Source organism: Coregonus clupeaformis, chromosome 20 (genome assembly GCF_020615455.1).
Source record: "Coregonus clupeaformis isolate EN_2021a chromosome 20, ASM2061545v1, whole genome shotgun sequence".
Taxonomy (NCBI): Eukaryota; Metazoa; Chordata; class Actinopteri; order Salmoniformes; family Salmonidae; genus Coregonus; species Coregonus clupeaformis.
In genome coordinates, this window is record NC_059211.1 from 59,046,408 (window position 1) to 59,068,079 (window position 21,672).

Below are 21,672 nucleotides of genomic sequence, written 5' to 3' on the forward strand. Positions count from 1 at the left end.
ATCAGTCAGGATCACTCAGCGTCCCCTCCCTGCTATTATAGACACTAGATGGTAGCATCAGTCAGGATCACTCAGCGACCCTTCCCTGCTATTATAGACACTAGATGGTAGCATCAGTCAGGATCACTCAGCGTCCCCTCCCTGCTATTATAGACACTAGATGGTAGCATCAGTCAGGATCACTCAGCGACCCCCTCCCTGCTATTATAGACACTAGATGGTAGCATCAGTCAGGATCACTCAGCGACCCCTCCCTGCTATTATAGACACTAGATGGTAGCATCAGTCAGGATCACTCAGCGACCCCTCCCTGCTATTATAGACACTAGATGGTAGCATCAATCAGGATCACTCAGCGTCCCCTCCCTGCTATTATAGACACTAGATGGTAGCATCAGTCAGGATCACTCAGTGTCCCCTCCCTGCTATTATAGACACTAGATGGTAGCATCAGTCAGGATCACTCAGCGTCCCCTCCCTGCTATTATAGACACTAGATGGTAGCATCAGTCAGGATCACTCAGCGTCCCCTCCCTGCTATTATAGACACTAGATGGTAGCAGCAGTCAGGATCACTCAGCGTCCCCTCCATGCTATTATAGACACTAGATGGTAGCATCAGTCAGGATCACTCAGCGTCCCCTCTCTGCTATTATAGACACTAGATGGTAGCATCAGTCAGGATCACTCAGCGACCCCTCCCTGCTATTATAGACACTAGATGGTAGCATCAGTCAGGATCACTCAGTGTCCCCTCCCTGCTATTATAGACACTAGATGGTAGCATCAGTCAGGATCACTCAGCGTCCCCTCCCTGCTATTATAGACACTAGATGGTCTCACTCCTCGACCCCTCCCTGCTATTATAGACACTAGATGGTAGCATCAGTCAGGATCACTCAGCGACCCCTCCCAGCTATTATAGACACTAGATGGTAGCATCAGTAAGGATCACTCAGCGACCCCTCCCTGCTATTATAGACACTAGATGGTAGCATCAGTCAGGATCACTCAGCGACCCCTCCCTGCTATTATAGACACTAGATGGTAGCATCAGTCAGGATCACTCAGCGACCCCTCCCTGCTATTATAGACACTAGATGGTAGCATCAGTCAGGATCACTCAGCGACCCCTCCCTGCTATTATAGACACTAGATGGTAGCATCAGTCAGGATCACTCAGCGACCCCTCCCTGCTATTATAGACACTAGATGGTAGCATCAGTCAGGATCACTCAGCGTCCCCTCCCTGCTATTATAGACACTAGATGGTAGCATCAGTCAGGATCACTCAGCGACCCCTCCCTGCTATTATAGACACTAGATGGTAGCATCAGTCAGGATCACTCAGCGTCCCCTCCCTGCTATTATAGACACTAGATGGTAGCATCAGTCAGGATCACTCAGTGTCCCCTCCCTGCTATTATAGACACTAGATGGTAGCATCAGTCAGGATCACTCAGCGACCCCTCCCAGCTATTATAGACACTAGATGGTAGCATCAGTCAGGATCACTCAGCGACCCCTCCCTGCTATTATAGACACTAGATGTTAGCATCAGTCAGGATCACTCAGCGTCCCCTCCCTGCTATTATAGACACTAGATGGTAGCATCAGTCAGGATCACTCAGCGACCCCTCCCTGCTATTATAGACACTAGATGGTAGCATCAGTCAGGATCACTCAGCGACCCCTCCCTGCTATTATAGACACTAGATGGTAGCATCAGTCAGGATCACTCAGCGTCCCCTCCCTGCTATTATAGACACTAGATGGTATCATCAGTCAGGATCACTCAGCGTCCCCTCCCTGCTATTATAGACACTAGATGGTATCATCAGTCAGGATCACTCAGCGTCCCCTCCCTGCTATTATAGACACTAGATGGTAGCATCAGTCAGGATCACTCAGCGTCCCCTCCCTGCTATTATAGACACTAGATGGTAGCGTCAGTCAGGATCACTCAGCGACCCCTCCCTGCTATTATAGACACTAGATGGTAGCATCAGTCAGGATCACTCAGCGACCCCTCCCTGCTATTATAGACACTAGATGGTAGCATCAGTCAGGATCACTCAGCGTCCCCTCCCTGCTATTATAGACACTAGATGGTAGCATCAGTCAGGATCACTCAGCGACCCCTCCCTGCTATTATAGACACTAGATGGTAGCATCAGTCAGGATCACTCAGCGACCCCTCCCTGCTATTATAGACACTAGATGGTAGCATCAGTCAGGATCACTCAGCGACCCCTCCCTGCTATTATAGACACTAGATCTTAGCATCAGTCAGGATCACTCAGTGTCCCCTCCCTGCTATTATAGACACTAGATGGTAGCATCAGTCAGGATCACTCAGTGTCCCCTCCCTGCTATTATAGACACTAGATGGTAGCATCAGTCAGGATCACTCCGCGTCCCCTCCCTGCTATTATAGACACTAGATGGTAGCATCAGTCAGGATCACTCAGCGACCCTTCCCTGCTATTATAGACACTAGATGGTAGCATCAGTCAGGATCACTCAGCGTCCCCTCCCTGCTATTATAGACACTAGATGGTAGCATCAGTCAGGATCACTCAGCGACCCCTCCCTGCTATTATAGACACTAGATGGTCTCACTCCTCGACCCCTCCCTGCTATTATAGACACTAGATGGTAGCATCAGTCAGGATCACTCAGCGTCCCCTCCCTGCTATTATAGACACTAGATGGTAGCATCAGTCAGGATCACTCAGCGACCCCTCCCTGCTATTATAGACACTAGATGGTAGCATCAGTCAGGATCACTCAGCGACCCCTCCCTGCTATTATAGACACTAGATGGTAGCATCAGTCAGGATCACTCAGCGTCCCCTCCCTGCTATTATAGACACTAGATGGTAGCATCAGTCAGGATCACTCAGCGACCCCTCCCTGCTATTATAGACACTAGATGGTAGCATCAGTCAGGATCACTCAGCGACCCCTCCCTGCTATTATAGACACTAGATGGTAGCATCAGTCAGGATCACTCAGCGACCCCTCCCTGCTATTATAGACACTAGATGTTAGCATCAGTCAGGATCACTCAGTGTCCCCTCCCTGCTATTATAGACACTAGATGGTAGCATCAGTCAGGATCACTCAGCGACCCCTCCCTGCTATTATAGACACTAGATGGTAGCATCAGTCAGGATCACTCCGCGTCCCCTCCCTGCTATTATAGACACTAGATGGTAGCATCAGTCAGGATCACTCAGCGACCTTCCCTGCTATCTCCGCTCAAAGCCTGTTGTCTTGTCTCCTGCAATGAGTCTGTGGCCAGGGAGTTCCTTCCTCCTTCTCATGCCTCCTGGAGGTAGATCAGTGGTGATGTCGCTCTAGTTTAAGGCAGTTATAATGGGAGGAAACCATTGTCTGCAAAGTGGCAGTGTAACAGCATGTTAAATAGGGAATGCACTGAGTTCCTGTGGTGATGGCAATTACTTTCTATAGTCAGTCTGTGTTTGATGATATTGATTTAACAAGCCTCCCTTTGTGCTGATTACTCACAATACTCTGTTCTTCCCCTCCCTCCCTCCCTCCCTCCCTCCCTCCCTCCCTCCCTCTCCTCCCCCTCTCTCCCTCCCTCCCTCTCCTCCCCCTCTCTCCCTCTCCTCCCCCTCTCTCCCTCCCTCCTCCCTCCCTCCCTCCCTCCCTCCCTCCCTCCCTCCCTCCCTCCTCCCTCCCTCCCTCCCTCCCTCCTCCCTCCCTCCCTCCTCCCTCCCTCCTCTCCTCCCTCCCTCCTCCCCTCCTCTCCCTCCTCCCTCCTCCCTCCCTCCCTCCCTCCCTCTCTCTCTCCCTCACTCCCCCTCCCTCCCTCACTCTCCCTCTCCTGCCTCCCTCACTCTCCCTCCTCCTGCCTCCCTCTCCTCTCCCTCTCCTCTCTCCCTCCCTCCTCTCCTCTCGCTCTCTCCCCCTCCTCTCCTCTCCTCTCGCTCTCTCTCCCCTCTTCTCCCCCCCTCCTCCCTCCTCCCTCCTCTCCTCCCCCCTCCTCCTCTCTCCCTCCCTCTCTCCCCCTCTTCCCTCTCCCCCGTAGAGCTGCCCAGTTCCTCAGGAAGATGTCAGAACCCTCATCCATCCAGGAGTCTCAGAACCTTTCCATGTTTCTGGCCAACCACAACAAGATCACACAGGTAAGACACACACACACACACCTGGCCAACCACAACAAGATCACACAGGTAACACACACACACACCTGACCAACCACAACAAGATCACACAGGTAAGACACACACACACACCTGGCCAACCACAACAAGATCACACAGGTAACACACACACACACACACACACACACACACACACACCTGGCCAACCACAACAAGATCACACAGGTAAAACACACAGCTTTGAGGAAACACACTTTGCCGACAAACATAATATTGGCCGTCATTCTCTGTTAATGTCCAAGCGATTCTACATGTTGAATCGCCACCCAGCAGGTGAGCTGAAATCCAACTGCTGCTTTCCCCTCTGAAGCCACACTAGTGAAGCCACACTAGTGACGTCAGTTGAACATCTCTCTCTCTCTCCAGTCTCTGCAGCAGCAGTTGGAGGTGATTAACGGCCACGATGAGCTGCTGGCTGACATAGTCAACCTGTGTGTTGATTACTATGACAACAGGATGTACCTGACCCCCAACGAGAAACACATGCTGCTCAAGGTACGCTATTGTCTGGCTACAGGCCGCACCCTGTTCCCTATCTAGTACACTACTGGCTGGCTACAGGCCGCACCCTGTTCCCTATCTAGTACACTACTGGCTGGCTACAGGCCGCACCCTGTTCCCTATCTAGTACACTGCTGGCTGGCTACAGGCCGCACCCTGTTCCCTATCTAGTACACTACTGGCTGGCTACAGGCCGCACCCTGTTCCCTATCTAGTACACTACTGGCTGGCTACAGGCCGCACCCTGTTCCCTATCTAGTACACTGCTGGCTGGCTACAGGCCGCACCCTGTTCCCTATCTAGTACACTACTGGCTGGCTACAGGCCGCACCCTGTTCCCTATCTAGTACACTACTGGCTGGCTACAGGCCGCACCTGTTCCCTATCTAGTACACTACTGGCTGGCTACAGGCCGCACCCTGTTCCCTATCTAGTACACTACTGGCTGGCTACAGGCCGCACTCCTGTTCCCTATCTAGTACACTACTGGCTGGCTACAGGCCGCACCCTGTTCCCTATCTAGTACACTACTGGCTGGCTACAGGCCGCACCCTGTTCCCTATCTAGTACACTACTGGCTGGCTACAGGCCGCACCCTGTTCCCTATCTAGTACACTACTGGCTGGCTACAGGCCGCACCCTGTTCCCTATCTAGTACACTACTGGCTGGCTACAGGCCGCACCCTGTTCCTATCTAGTACACTACTGGCTGGCTACAGGCCGCACCCTGTTCCTATCTAGTACACTACTGGCTGGCTACAGGCCGCACCCTGTTCCCTATCTAGTACACTACTGGCTGGCTACAGGCCGCACCCTGTTCCTATCTAGTACACTACTGGCTGGCTACAGGCCGCATCCTGTTCCTATCTAGTACACTACTGGCTGGCTACAGGCCGCACCCTGTTCCCTATCTAGTACACTGCTGGCTGGCTACAGGCCGCACCCTGTTCCCTATCTAGTACACTACTGGCTGGCTACAGGCCGCACCCTGTTCCCTATCTAGTACACTGCTGGCTGGCTACAGGCCGCACCCTGTTCCCTATCTAGTACACTACTGGCTGGCTACAGGCCGCACCCTGTTCCCTATCTAGTACACTACTGGCTGGCTACAGGCCGCACCCTGTTCCCTATCTAGTACACTACTGGCTGGCTACAGGCCGCACTCCTGTTCCCTATCTAGTACACTACTGGCTGGCTACAGGCCGCACTCCTGTTCCTATCTAGTACACTACTGGCTGGCTACAGGCCGCACCCTGTTCCCTATCTAGTACACTACTGGCTGGCTACAGGCCGCACCCTGTTCCCTATCTAGTACACTACTGGCTGGCTACAGGCCGCACCCTGTTCCCTATCTAGTACACTACTGGCTGGCTACAGGCCGCACCCTGTTCCCTATCTAGTACACTACTGGCTGGCTACAGGCCGCACCCTGTTCCCTATCTAGTACACTACTGGCTGGCTACAGGCCGCACCCTGTTCCCTATCTAGTACACTACTGGCTGGCTACAGGCCGCACCCTGTTCCCTATCTAGTACACTACTGTCTGGCTACAGGCCGCACCCTGTTCCCTATCTAGTACACTACTGGCTGGCTACAGGCCGCACCCTGTTCCCTATCTAGTACACTGCTGTCTGGCTACAGGGCCCATAGGGAAATAGGTTGCCTTTTGGTACGCAGCTCTGGAGAACATGTTGAACTGTATCTCTGATGCTGCCATGATGTACCTACCCCTAGGTGATGGGGTTTGGTCTGTACCTGTCTGTTACCCCTAGGTGATGGGGTTTGGTCTGTACCTGTCTGTTACCTCTAGGTGATGGGGTTTGGTCTGTACCTGTGTCTGTTACCCCTAGGTGATGGGGTTTGGTCTGTACCGGTGTCTGTTACCTCTAGGTGATGGGGTTTGGTCTGTACCTGTCTGTTACCCCTAGGTGATGGGGTTTGGTCTGTACCGTGTCTGTTACCTCTAGGTGATGGGGTTTGGTCTGTACCGGTGTCTGTTACCTCTAGGTGATGGGGTTTGGTCTGTACCTGTCTGTTACCCCTAGGTGATGGGGTTTGGTCTGTACCTGTCTGTTACCCCTAGGTGATGGGGTTTGGTCTGTACCTGTCTGTTACCTCTAGGTGATGGGGTTTGGTCTGTGTCTGTTACCTCTAGGTGATGGGGTTTGGTCTGTACCTGTGTCTGTTACCCCTAGGTGATGGGGTTTGGTCTGTACCTGTGTCTGTTACCCCTAGGTGATGGGGGTTTGGTCTGTACCTGTCTGTTACCCCTAGGTGATGGGGTTTGGTCTGTACCTGTCTGTTACCCCTAGGTGATGGGGTTTGGTCTGTACCTGTGTCTGTTACCCCTAGGTGATGGGGTTTGGTCTGTACCTGTCTGTTACCCCTAGGTGATGGGGTTTGGTCTGTACCTGTCTGTTACCCCTAGGTGATGGGGTTTGGTCTGTACCTGTGTCTGTTACCCCTAGGTGATGGGGTTTGGTCTGTACCTGTCTGTTACCTCTAGGTGATGGGGTTTGGTCTGTACCTGTCTGTTACCTCTAGGTGATGGGGTTTGGTCTGTACCTGTCTGTTACCTCTAGGTGATGGGGTTTGGTCTGTATCTGTGTCTGTTACCTCTAGGTGATGGGGTTTGGTCTGTACCTGTCTATTACCTCTAGGTGATGGGGTTTGGTCTGTACCTGTGTCTGTTACCTCTAGGTGATGGGGTTTGGTCTGTACCTGTGTCTGTTACCCCTAGGTGATGGGGTTTGGTCTGTACCTGTGTCTGTTACCTCTAGGTGATGGGGTTTGGTCTGTACCTGTGTCTGTTACCTCTAGGTGATGGGGTTTGGTCTGTACCTGTGTCTGTTACCTCTAGGTGATGGGGTTTGGTCTGTACCTGTGTCTGTTACCCCTAGGTGATGGGGTTTGGTCTGTACCTGTCTGTTACCTCTAGGTGATGGGGTTTGGTCTGTACCTGTGTCTGTTACCTCTAGGTGATGGGGTTTGGTCTGTACCTGTGTCTGTTACCTCTAGGTGATGGGGTTTGGTCTGTATCTGATGGATGGCAATAACAGCAACATCTACAAAATGGACGCCAAGAAGAGGATCAACCTGACAAAGATTGACAAGTTCTTCAAGGTGAGCAGCGCGAGAGGCATTGACTGTTGCTGTGGGTGTTATCAGTATGCAGAGAGTATATAAACTGTCTGCCTAGCCCAAGTTTTTTTAGAGTGAATTTGGGTCGCTGACCTTTCACCCTCAATCAACGTTGATTGGAAAATCACATTATTTTTAAGTCTAAGTCTGCTCATAAACTTTGTGTAGTGAATTAAGGGTACATAGTCCTTTGAACCGGATGCTATTATTTTCTCAAGAGGTTTTCTAATGTACAGGCTGGGATTCTATGACTCTGACTGACTGGTCTTCATGTATCCGTCCTCCACAGCAGCTGCAGGTGGTGCCTCTGTTTGGTGACATGCAGATTGAGCTGTCCAGATACATCAAGACCAGCGCACACTTTGAAGAGAACAAGAACCGGTGAGGCCTGTCTCTCTCTCTCTCTCTCTCTCTCTCTCTCTCTCTCTCTCTCTCTGTCTCTCTTTTTTTTTTTTTCTCTCTCTCTCTCTCTCTCTCTTCTCTCTCTCTCTCTCTCTCTCTCTCTCTCTCTCTCTCTCTCTCTCTCTCTCTCTCTCTCTCTCTCTCTCTCTCTCTCTCTCTCTCTCTCTCTCTCTCTCTCTCTCTCTCTCTCTCTCTCTCTCTCTCTCTCTCTCTCTCTCTCTCTCTCTCTCTCTCTCTCTCTCTCTCTCTCTCTCTCTCTCTCTCTCTCTTTCTCTCTCCCTGTCTCTCTCTGTCTCTCTCTGTCTCTCTCTCTCTCTCTCTCTCTCTCTCTCTCTCTCTCTCTCTCTCTCTCTCCCCTCTCTCTCTCTCTCTCCCTCTCTTCCTCTCTCATCTCTCCCTCCCCCTCTCTCCCTCCCTCATCTCTCTCCCTCCCTCTCTCTCATCACTCTCTCCTCCCTCTCTCTCTCCTCCCTCTCTCCCCCTCTCTCCCCTCCCACCCCTCTCTTCCTCTCTCATCTCTCCCTCCCTCTCTCCTCCCCGTCCCCAGGTGGTCATGTACCTCATCAGGCAGCAGTCCTCAGTATAATATCTGTGAGCAGATGGTTCAGATCAGGGAAGACCACATGAGGTTCATCTCTGAGCTGGCTCGCTACAGCAACAGTGAGGTGAGTGGACCAATCCCTAGAATGCTTCCCAAATGACACCCTTTTCTCTATATAGTGCACTACTTTTGACCAGGGCCCGTAGGGCACTATGTAGGGATTAGGGTGCCATTTGTGGTGCAGACCTAGTCTACACCAAACACGTCTACTCATGTCTCTGTCTCATATCAAATCAAATCACATTTTATTTGTCACATGGCCGGATACCACAGGTGTAGACCTTACAGTGAAACGCTTACAAGCCCTTAACCAACAATGCAGTTTTAAGAAAGAATACCTAAAAAAAAGTATTTTGCTCAAAACCTATATTTTAAAAAATCCTTTAGTGTGTGTACTTTACTTTACTGTATATATATTTGGGCTATCACTTTTCAACAGCACATGTAAAAAAAATAGAGGACATCTTTAATTCATATGTCTCGCATATGAATCTTCTCTTTGTTTCAGACTGGGTTCTGTCTCTTTTTTTTTCTTCCTGTATTTATTTATTTATCTGTGTGTGTGTGTGTGTGTGTGTGTGTGTGTGTGTGTGTGTGTGTGTGTGTATATATACAGTATGTATGTATGTACAGTACCAGTCAATAGTTTGGACACACCTACTCATTCAAGGGTTTTTCTTTATTTTTACTATTTTCTACATTGTAGAATAATAATGAAGACATCAAAACTATTAAATAACACATATGGAATCACGTAGTAACCAAAAGAGTGTTAAACAAATCAGAATATATTTTATATTTGAGATTCTTCAAATAGCCACCCTTTGCCTTGATGACAGCTTTGCACACTCTTGGCATTCTCTCAACCAGCTTCACCTGGAATGCTTTTCCAACAGTCTTGAAGGAGTTCCCATATATGCTGAGCACTTGTTGGCTGCTTTTCCTTCACTCTGCCGTCCGACTTGTCCCAAACCATCTCAATTGGGTTGAGGTCGGGGGATTGTGGAGGCCAGGTCATCTGATGCAGCACTCCATCACTCTCCTTCTTGGTCAAATAGCCCTTACACAGCCTGGAGGTGTGTTGGGTCATTGTCCTGTTGAAAAACAAATGATAGTCCCACTAAGCCCAAACCAGATGGGATGGCATATCGCTGCAGAATGCTGTGGTAGCCATGCTGGTTAAGTGTGCCTTGAATTCTAAATAAATCACAGACAGTGTCACCAGCAAAGCACCCCCACACCATAACACCTCCTCCTCCATGCTTTACGGTGGGAACCACACATGCGGAGATCATCCGTTCACCCACACCGCGTCTCACAAAGACACGGCGGTTGGAACCAAAAATCTCCAATTTGGACTCCAGACCAAAGGACAGATTTCCACCAGTCTAATGTCCATTGCTCGTGTTTCTTGGCCCAAGCAAGTCTCTTCTTCTTATTGGTGTCCTTTAGTAGTGGTTTCTTTGCAGCAATTCGACCATGAAGGCCTGATTCACGCAGTCTCCTCTGAACAGTTGATGTTGAGATGTGTCTGTTACTTGAACTCTGTGAAGCATTTATTTCGGCTTCAATTTCTGAGGTTGGTAACTCTAATGAACTTATCCTCTGCAGCAGAGGTAACTCAGGGTCTTCCATTCTTGTGGCGGTCCTCATGAGAGACAGTTTCATCATAGCGCTTGATGGTTTTTGCGACTGCACTTGAAGAAACGTTCAAAGTTCTTGAAATGTTCCGTATTGACTGACCTTCATGTCTTAAAGTAATGATGGACTGTCGTTTCTCTTTGCTTATTTGAGCTGTTCTTGCCATAATATGGACTTGGTATTTTACCAAATAGGGCCATCTTCTGTATATCCACAAAATAACTTTTTAAGAAGGCTCACCTGTTAATTGAAATGCATTCCAGGTGACTACCTCATGAAACTGGTAGAGAGAATGCCAAGACAGATATAATTATTGTTTGGATAACCTTATTTACTGTTATGTATTGATTTTTACCTTACATGTTGTCACTCTTTATGCGATGTGTAATGCAGAGAACACTGGAAGAAGAATGATCATTTAATTACCACAGTGAATTATTGTAATGTTAGTTTGTGTCCATTAATCCCATAAGGGATGGGTTGCCAATTGGCGATTTGACACGAAAATAAAATGTCATTCATTCGAGTCAGTTGACTTATGTCCTAATTAAGGTGTCTCTCTCTAGGTGGTGACAGGGTCTGGTTATGGTTAGTTAACCTGTTATGTCCTAATTAAGGTGTCTCTCTCTAGGTGGTGACAGGGTCTGGTTAGGGTTAAGTTAACCTGTTATGTCCTAATGAAGGTGTCTCTCTCTAGGTGGTGACAGGGTCTGGTTAGGGTTAGTTAACCTGTTATGTCCTAATTAAGGTGTCTCTCTCTAGGTGGTGACAGGGTCTGGTTAGGGTTAGTTAACCTGTTATGTCCTAATTAAGGTGTCTCTCTCTAGGTGGTGACAGGGTCTGGTTAGGGTTAAGTTAACCTGTTATGTCCTAATTAAGGTGTCTCTCTCTAGGTGGTGACAGGGTCTGGTTAGGGTTAGTTAACCTGTTATGTCCTAATGAAGGTGTCTCTCTCTAGGTGGTGACAGGGTCTGGTTAGGGTTAGTTAACCTGTTATGTCCTAATTAAGGTGTCTCTCTCTAGGTGGTGACAGGGTCTGGTTAGGGTTAGTTAACCTGTTATGTCCTAATTAAGGTGTCTCTCTCTAGGTGGTGACAGGGTCTGGTTAGGGTTAGTTAACCTGTTATGTCCTAATGAAGGTGTCTCTCTCTAGGTGGTGACAGGGTCTGGTTAGGGTTAAGTTAACCTGTTATGTCCTAATTAAGGTGTCTCTCTCTAGGTGGTGACAGGGTCTGGTTAGGGTTATGGTTAGTTAACCTGTTATGTCCTAATGAAGGTGTCTCTCTCTAGGTGGTGACAGGGTCTGGTTAGGGTTAAGTTAACCTGTTATGTCCTAATTAAGGTGTCTCTCTCTAGGTGGTGACAGGGTCTGGTTAGGGTTAGTTAACCTGTTATGTCCTAATTAAGGTGTCTCTCTCTAGGTGGTGACAGGGTCTGGTTAGGGTTAGTTAACCTGTTATGTCCTAATTAAGGTGTCTCTCTCTAGGTGGTGACAGGGTCTGGTTAGGGTTAGTTAACCTGTTATGTCCTAATGAAGGTGTCTCTCTCTAGGTGGTGACAGGGTCTGGTTAGGGTTAGTTAACCTGTTATGTCCTAATTAAGGTGTCTCTCTCTAGGTGGTGACAGGGTCTGGTTATGGTTAGTTAACCTGTTATGTCCTAATTAAGGTGTCTCTCTCTAGGTGGTGACAGGGTCTGGTTAGGGTTAAGTTAACCTGTTATGTCCTAATGAAGGTGTCTCTCTCTAGGTGGTGACAGGGTCTGGTTAGGGTTAGTTAACCTGTTATGTCCTAATGAAGGTGTCTCTCTCTAGGTGGTGACAGGGTCTGGTTAGGGTTAGTTAACCTGTTATGTCCTAATGAAGGTGTCTCTCTCTAGGTGGTGACAGGGTCTGGTTAGGGTTAGTTAACCTGTTATGTCCTAATGAAGGTGTCTCTCTCTAGGTGGTGACAGGGTCTGGTTAGGGTTAGTTAACCTGTTATGTCCTAATGAAGGTGTCTCTCTCTAGGTGGTGACAGGGTCTGGTTAGGGTTAGTTAACCTGTTATGTCCTAATGAAGGTGTTCTCTCTAGGTGGTGACAGGGTCTGGTTAGGGTTAGTTAACCTGTTATGTCCTAATGAAGGTGTCTCTCTCTAGGTGGTGACAGGGTCTGGTTATGGTTAGTTAACCTGTTATGTCCTAATTAAGGTGTCTCTCTCTAGGTGGTGACAGGGTCTGGTTAGGGTTAGTTAACCTGTTATGTCCTAATTAAGGTGTCTCTCTCTAGGTGGTGACAGGGTCTGGTTAGGGTTAGTTAACCTGTTATGTCCTAATTAAGGTGTCTCTCTTAGGTGGTGACAGGGTCTGGTTAGGGTTAAGTTAACCTGTTATGTCCTAATTAAGGTGTCTCTCTCTAGGTGGTGACAGGGTCTGGTTAGGGTTAAGTTAACCTGTTATGTCCTAATGAAGGTGTCTCTCTCTAGGTGGTGACAGGGTCTGGTTAGGGTTAAGTTAACCTGTTATGTCCTAATTAAGGTGTCTCTCTCTAGGTGGTGACAGGGTCTGGTTAGGGTTATGGTTAGTTAACCTGTTATGTCCTAATTAAGGTGTCTCTCTCTAGGTGGTGACAGGGTCTGGTTAGGGTTAGTTAACCTGTTATGTCCTAATGAAGGTGTCTCTCTCTAGGTGGTGACAGGGTCTGGTTAGGGTTAGTTAACCTGTTATGTCCTAATTAAGGTGTCTCTCTCTAGGTGGTGACAGGGTCTGGTTAGGGTTATGGTTAGTTAACCTGTTATGTCCTAATTAAGGTGTCTCTTTCTAGGTGGTGACAGGGTCTGGTTAGGGTTAGTTAACCTGTTATGTCCTAATGAAGGTGTCTCTCTCTAGGTGGTGACAGGGTCTGGTTAGGGTTAGTTAACCTGTTATGTCCTAATTAAGGTGTCTCTCTCTAGGTGGTGACAGGGTCTGGTTATGGTTAGTTAACCTGTTATGTCCTAATGAAGGTGTCTCTCTCTAGGTGGTGACAGGGTCTGGTCGTCAGGAGGCCCACAAGACAGACCAGGAGTACAGGAAGCTGTTTGACCTGGCTCTGCAGGGGATGCAGCTGCTGTCCCAGTGGAGCGCACATGTCATGGAAGTGGTGAGGAGCCTTTACACCTGACCCCTAACCCCTGACCCCAAACCCCTGACCCCTGACCCCAAACCCCTGACCCCTGACCCCAAACCCCTGACCCCTGACCACTAACCCCAAACCCCTGACCCCAAACCCCTGACCCCTGACCCCTGACCCCATCTAGGGTTAGGGTTGGCAATAAAACAACATGGCGCAATAGGACAGAATCATTGAACAGGGTTCATTCAGATTGATGTCGCTAAAGCTATTATATAATTGAGTGTCCTTGTAGTGAGTTTAAGATGTTTGAATAACTCATAATGTTATAAAAACTGTTTTTAAAACATGGTGGTGATGACTGTTCTTCCTGCAGTACTCGTGGAAGCTGGTTCATCCAACTGATAAGTACTCTAACAAGGAGTGTCCTGACAACGCAGAGGAGTATGAACGAGCTACACGATACAATTACACCAGCGAGGAGAAGTTCTCCCTGGTCGAGGTCAGTCAGCTTAACTCCTCTTTATCTAGACCCACCTGTCGGTCTACGATATTAGACTCTGCTGTTGTCCAATCCAGGGGTTGCGTTAATGCAGAATTCTGTGTTTTTCACGCAGAATAAATGTTGCATTCTGAAAACACAGGTGCTGACTATGACTTTCAAGTTCCAAATGTTTCTATTTAAATAGACTCACTGTGATTATCCGAAACGTGTCATCCATCCTCCAAACCACATGCTTTCTCTCTGCCTGTCTGCTGGGAGGGGGTTTGTGGCGGTAATAGCTGTTATGTTTAAAACCGCAGGAATGAAAGGAATGACTAGCCAACTTAAACAATGACGAGGCAATTAACATAAAGAATACTACTAGGGTTCTATAACCACTCCACAAATCAGAATGAAAGTCAGAGACTGCAGAGACTGCTGCAGCTAATGCTAATGAAGTGTGTCTAACTAACCTGTCTCTGAGGTGTGTCTAACCAACCTGTCTCTGAGGTGTCTAACCAACCAACCTGTCTCTGAGGTGTGTCTAACTAACCTGTCTCTGAGGTGTCTAACTAACTAACCTGTCTCTGAGGTGTCTAACTAACCTGTCTCTGAGGTGTCTAACTAACTAACCTGTCTCTGAGGTGTCTAACTAACCTGTCTCTGAGGTGTGTCTAACTAACCTGTCTCTGAGGTGTCTAACTAACTAGCCTGTCTCTGAGGTGTCTAACTAACCTGTCTCTGAGGTGTCTAACTAACTAACCTGTCTCTGAGGTGTGTCTAACTAACCTGTCTCTGAGGTGTCTAACTAACTAGCCTGTCTCTGAGGTGTCTAACTAACTAGCCTGTCTCTGAGGTGTCTAACTAACCTGTCTCTGAGGTGTCTAACTAACCTGTCTCTGAGGTGTCTAACTAACCTGTCTCTGAGGTGTCTAACTAACTAACCTGTCTCTGAGGTGTCTAACTAACTAACCTGTCTCTGAGGTGTCTAACTAACCTGTCTCTGAGGTGTCTAACTAACCTGTCTCTGAGGTGTCTAACTAACTAACCTGTCTCTGAGGTGTCTAACTAACTAGCCTGTCTCTGAGGTGTCTAACTAACTAGCCTGTCTCTGAGGTGTCTAACTAACTAGCCTGTCTCTGAGGTGTCTAACTAACCTGTCTCTGAGGTGTCTAACTAACCTGTCTCTGAGGTGTCTAACTAACCTGTCTCTGAGGTGTCTAACTAACTAACCTGTCTCTGAGGTGTCTAACTAACTAACCTGTCTCTGAGGTGTCTAACTAACCTGTCTCTGAGGTGTCTAACTAACCTGTCTCTGAGGTGTGTCTAACTAACTAACCTGTCTCTGAGGTGTGTCTAACTAACTAACCTGTCTCTGAGGTGTGTCTAACTAACTAACCTGTCTCTGAGGTGTCTAACTAACTAACCTGTCTCTGAGGTGTCTAACTAACTAACCTGTCTCTGGGGTGTCTAACTAACTAACCTGTCTCTGAGGTGTCTAACTAACTAACCTGTCTCTGAGGTGTCTAACTAACTAACCTGTCTCTGAGGTGTGTCTAACTAACCTGTCTCTGAGGTGTCTAACTAACCTGTCTCTGAGGTGTCTAACTAACTAACCTGTCTCTGAGGTGTCTAACTAACCTGTCTCTGAGGTGTCTAACTAACCTGTCTCTGAGGTGTGTCTAACTAACTAACCTGTCTCTGAGGTGTGTCTAACTAACTAACCTGTCTCTGGGGTGTCTAACTAACTAACCTGTCTCTGAGGTGTCTAACTAACTAACCTGTCTCTGAGGTGTCTAACTAACTAACCTGTCTCTGAGGTGTCTAACTAACTAACCTGTCTCTGAGGTGTCTAACTAACTAACCTGTCTCTGAGGTGTCTAACTAACTAACCTGTCTCTGAGGTGTGTCTAACTAACTAACCTGTCTCTGAGGTGTCTAACTAACCTGTCTCTGAGGTGTCTAACTAACCTGTCTCTGAGGTGTGTCTAACTAACCTGTCTCTGAGGTGTGTCTAACTAACTAGCCTGTCTCTGAGGTGTCTAACTAACCTGTCTCTGAGGTGTCTAACTAACCTGTCTCTGAGGTGTCTAACTAACTAACCTGTCTCTGAGGTGTGTCTAACTAACTAACCTGTCTCTGAGGTGTGTCTAACTAACTAACCTGTCTCTGAGGTGTGTCTAACTAACTAACCTGTCTCTGAGGTGTGTCTAACTAACTAACCTGTCTCTGAGGTGTGTCTAACTAACTAACCTGTCTCTGAGGTGTCTAACTAACCTGTCTCTGATGTGTCTAACTAACCTGTCTCTGAGGTGTCTAACTAACTAACCTGTCTCTGAGGTGTGTCTAACTAACTAACCTGTCTCTGAGGTGTGTCTAACTAACTAACCTGTCTCTGAGGTGTCTAACTAACTAACCTGTTTCTGAGGTGTCTAACTAACTAACTAACCTGTCTCTAAGGTGTCTAACTAACCTGTCTCTGAGGTGTCTAACTAACCTGTCTCTGAGGTGTCTAACTAACCTGTCTCTGAGGTGTCTAACTAACTAACCTGTCTCTGAGGTGTCTAACTAACTAACCTGTCTCTGAGGTGTCTAACTAACTAACCTGTCTCTGAGGTGTCTAACTAACTAACCTGTCTCTGAGGTGTCTAACTAACTAACCTGTCTCTGAGGTGTCTAACTAACTAACCTGTCTCTGAGGTGTCTAACTAACTAACCTGTCTCTGAGGTGTCTAACTAACTAACCTGTCTCTGAGGTGTCTAACTAACCTGTCTCTGAGGTGTCTAACTAACTAACCTGTCTCTGAGGTGTCTAACTAACCTGTCTCTGAGGTGTCTAACTAACCTGTCTCTGAGGTGTCTAACTAACTAACCTGTCTCTGAGGTGTGTCTAACTAACTAACCTGTCTCTGAGGTGTGTTTAACTAACTAACCTGTCTCTGAGGTGTCTAACTAACTAACCTGTTTCTGAGGTGTCTAACTAACTAACCTGTCTCTGAGGTGTCTAACTAACTAACCTGTCTCTGAGGTGTCTAACTAACCTGTCTCTGAGGTGTCTAACTAACCTGTCTCTGAGGTGTCTAACTAACTAACCTGTCTCTGAGGTGTCTAACTAACTAACCTGTCTCTGAGGTGTCTAACTAACTAACCTGTCTCTGAGGTGTCTAACTAACTAACCTGTCTCTGAGGTGTCTAACTAACTAACCTGTCTCTGAGGTGTCTAACTAACTAACCTGTCTCTGAGGTGTCTAACTAACTAACCTGTCTCTGAGGTGTCTAACTAACCTGTCTCTGAGGTGTCTAACTGAGATGTGTTCCTTCCCTCCAGGTGATGGCCATGATAAAGGGTTTGCAGGTTCTGATGGGTCGTATGGAGTCGGTGTTCAACCACGCTATCCGCCACACCATCTACTCAGCCCTGCAGGACTTCGCCCAGCTCACCCTGAGAGACCCGCTACGGCAGGCCATCAAGAGGAAGAAGAACGTGGTGCAGAGGTACTATGGAGCGCAACACACACACACACACACACACACACACAGAGCTTCACACACACAGAGATTAACACAGGTACTGTATAAGGGGTGATAAATGCCATAAATGAGCTGTTGTACGTGAACGTCTGATTTAATTCAGTTACAAACAGTTGTGTTAATGGAATTCACTCCAGGATGTAATATCCACTGGACTAACAGGACCCCTGCACTGTTTACCATCTGTCAAGGTGGTGCTGATAATGCCTGTATAGAAACACAACGCATTAACTACATTCTAACATACAGTATAATTAACGTGGCTTGTGACAGCAGCCACACTTTAGATATTGTAAGAGTTATTTTCTTATTTCGTTATTTTTCAATACTACGCTACTCCTCTTACGCCGTTTAAGCTAGAAACGCCGTTCAAACTTTAAAACGTGTGGACTGGTCTGGAAGTGAGTGCTTTCATACAACTCTTAATCTTTTCTACTTTTGAAACTATTCAACTTTTTGTCCTCCGTCCTCAGCATTCTAAAGGTCCCATTGTGACATTATCACTCCTAGCATTCTATTCTTTTGACACAAATCAGCTACTTTGACAACTCAGACAAAAAAGTGAGTGTACAAAATCTTCCTGTACTTCTCTGCTATTCACATCTGAAATCAGAACATAGTTATCTTGTACGGATCAAACGTTACAGCTGTTTAAGTAACCGCATCATCATCATCTTCTGGAACATTTTATAAACAACTGAAATTTCGACCACTTACCCAGCATTTTAGACAAACTTAGAGGGTATGACATCTTGGTCTACTTCTCTGCTATTCTAATCTGAAATCAGAACATAATTATCTTCTACCAATCAAAAGGTACAGCTGTTTTAGTAACCACATCACCTAATTTATCTAACTTTTCAGAACTTCTAAAACTTCTTCCACTAGAGGCACCAACATATTTCTCTCCCCAAATTATAGCTTAAAACTTTACTAATTCCTTATGAGTAATAATACTGTGGTTTTCTAGTAGGAGAGCGAATAAAAGTGTAGTTGTCTTATTTGTGATGATGTACACTACCGTTCAAAAGGTTGGGGTCACTTAGAAATGTCCTTTGTTTTCCATGAAAACATACATGAAATGAGTTTGAATAGGAAATATAGCAAAATGCATAGGAAATGTAGTCATTGACAAGGTTAGAAATAATGATTTTTTATTGAAATAATAATTGTGTCCTTCAAACTTTGCTTTCGTCAAAGAATCCTCCATTTGAAGCAATAACAGCCTTGCAGACCTTTGGCATTCTAGTTGTCAATTTGTTGAGGTAATCTGAAGAGATTTCACCCCATGCTTCCTGAAGCACCTCCCACAAGTTGGATTGGCTTGATGGGCACTTCTTACGTACCATACGGTCAAGCTGCTCCCACAACAGCTCAATAGGGTTGAGATCCGGTGACTGTGCTGGCCACTCCATTATAGACAGAATACCAGCTGACTGCTTCTTCCCTAAATAGTTATTGCATAGTTTGGAGCTGTGCTTTGGGTCATTGTCCTGTTGTATGTATGTGTGTGTATATATGTGTGTATAACTAACCTGAAAAAAGTATTTGATCCCCTGCTGATTTTGTACGTTTGCCCACTGACAAAGAAATGATCCGTCTATAATTTTAATTGTAGGTTTATTTGAACAGTGAGAGACAGAATAACAACAAAAAAATCCAGAAAAACGCATGTCAAAAATGTTATAAATTGATTTGCATTTTAATGAGGGAAATAAGTATTTGACCCTCTCTCAATCAGAAAGATTTCTGGCTCCCAGGTGTCTTTTATACAGGTAACGAGCTGAGATTAGGAGCACACTCTTAAAGGGAGTGCTCCTAATCTCAGTTTGTTACCTGTATAAAAGACACCTGTCCACAGAAGCAATCAATCAATCAGATTCCAAACTCTCCACCATGGCCAAGACCAAAGAGCTCTCCAAGGATGTCAGGGACAAGTTTGTAGACCTACACAAGGCTGGAATGGGCTACAAGACCATCGCCAAGCAGCTTGGTGAGAAGGTGACAACAGTTGGTGAGATTATTCGCAAATGGAAGAAACACAAAAGAACTGTCAATCTCCCTCGGCCTGGGGCTCCATGCAAGATCTCACCTCGTGGAGTTGCAATGATCATGAGAACGGTGAGGAATCAGCCCAGAACTACACGGGAGGATCTTGTCAATGATCTCAAGGCAGCTGGGACCATAGTCACCAAGAAAACAATTGGTAACACACTACGCCGTGAAGGACTGAAATCCTGCAGCGCCCGCAAGGTCCCCCTGCTCAAGAAAGCACTTACATGCCCGTCTGAAGTTTGCCAATGAACATCTGAATGATTCAGAGGAGAACTGGGTGAAAGTGTTGTGGTCAGATGAGACCAAAATCGAGCTTTTTGCCATCAACTCAACTCGCCGTGTTTGGAGGAGGAGGAATGCTGCCTATGACCCCAAGAACACCATCCCCACCGTCAAACATGGAGGTGGAAACATTTTGCTTTGGGGGTGTTTTTCTGCTAAGGGGACAGGACAACTGCACCGCATCAAAGGGACGATGGACGGGGCCATGTACCGTCAAATCTTGGGTGAGAACCTCCTTCCCTCAGCCAGGGCATTGAAAATGGGTTGTGGATGGGTATTCCAGCATGACAATGACCCAAAACACACGGCCAAGGCAACAAAGGAGTGGCTCAAGAAGAAGCACATTAAGGTCCTGGAGTGGCCTAGCCAGTCTCCAGACCTTAATCCCATAGAAAATCTGTGGAGAAAAAGTAGAAATAGCTTTAAAAACCAGGCAAAGGTTTTCATTTGGAGAAGGTTGTGTAAGTAAGAGAAACCTCTCCCTTGCGCCCCCTACTGCTGGTCAGGTGTATTTATTTGAATGATAGGTAGGATGTGCAATGAATAGATGTTTTTTTTATGGTCGAAATGTGAAATTAATATGGTTGATTTTTTAAGGTTAGGGAAAAGTGCAGTGAATAGTGCCACTTTCTAGGATGTCAATATAAATAAATGTATTTATGGTTTTGTAATTTTGTCTTTCCTTTTAATCATTGTGTTATTGTGTTTAACATCGAGGACCACTTTGGAAACAAGCGTTTTAATTAATACTTTTAAGTGATATCCTCCTTCTTATTGGTGTCCTTTAGTAGTGGTTTCTTTGTAGCAATTCGACCATGAAGGCCTGATTCACACAGTCTCCTCTGAACAGTTGATGTTGAGATGTGTCTGTTACTTGAACTCTGTGAAGCATTTGGGCTGCAATCTGAGGCTGGTAACTCTGGGTCTTCCTTTCCTGTGGTGGTCCTCATGAGAGCCAGTTTCATCATTGCGCTTGATGGTTTTCATGACTGCGCTTGAAGAAACTTTCAAAGTTCTTGAAATTTTCCGGATTGACTGACCTTCATGTCTTAAAGTAATGATGGACTGTCGTTTCTCTTTGCTTATTGTTAAAATAATTCCATTCAGTAGGGACGATAGAGCCGCCTGGAAAAATTTTTGAATGGAGGAAGTGACGAACAGAGAAGGGTATTGGTGTAACCTGGGAGACGAAGACAGAGGCGCCAGTTTCAAAGTGCGAGAAAACTGCAGCCTTCCATGGTTTGGTTTTTCTGATCCGCTTTGATCATGTTCCTGACCTGTCAGATTTTTTTTCTTGTTGTGGATTACAAAACGGATCGCGGAGAAAGTTTCATGAACACTGACGCTCCTAAAACACAGAGGCGCCAGAACTGCAGCTTGCTGAACACAGTCCGTGCCTTCCTTTGTTTGGGAACATGTTCCTGATGGTTAGGTTACCTAGGTATGAAGAGGGTTAGACTTAGTGTTAGGGTTACTAGCTGTATAGAGGTTAGGGTTACCTAGGTATGTGATTGTTATATTGCCAGTGTGGGGACCAGGTATTTTGATTCGTCTTGTTGTATAAAAACTAGGGCTGTCAAATGATTAAAATTTTTAATCAAATTAATCAGAATTTTCAGTGGATTAATCATGATTAATCACTATTTGCAATTACACCTGAATCCTAACCATTTTTTTTCTGAAATGCATACCAAAAGATAAATAACAGGACACAGATACATAATTTTCATATTATGTCTGTTTATTAACA

General features: G+C 46.6%; 1 protein-coding gene across 7 annotated transcripts in view; it reads left to right on the forward strand.

The window, feature by feature from the left end:
• The window catches only part of LOC121534189 (cytoplasmic FMR1-interacting protein 1 homolog), a 159,016-nt gene that overhangs the window by 47,860 nt on the left and 89,484 nt on the right, over nt 1-21,672 (forward strand). For 5 of the 7 annotated variants that reach the window (XM_041840729.2, XM_041840730.2, XM_041840733.1 and 2 more), the window contains 8 exons: nt 4,061-4,157; nt 4,563-4,691; nt 7,716-7,820; nt 8,128-8,219; nt 8,788-8,905; nt 13,478-13,600; nt 13,947-14,072; nt 17,383-17,549. In XM_041840729.2, coding sequence (XP_041696663.1) covers nt 4,061-4,157; nt 4,563-4,691; nt 7,716-7,820; nt 8,128-8,219; nt 8,788-8,905; nt 13,478-13,600; nt 13,947-14,072; nt 17,383-17,549 — 957 coding nt within the window. Of the gene's footprint in view, nt 1-4,060; nt 4,158-4,198; nt 4,206-4,340; nt 4,362-4,562; nt 4,692-7,715; nt 7,821-8,127; nt 8,220-8,787; nt 8,906-13,477; nt 13,601-13,946; nt 14,073-17,382; nt 17,550-21,672 lie in introns of those variants that run through there. The other 2 variants (XM_041840735.2, XM_041840734.2) reach the window with 2 other exon arrangements.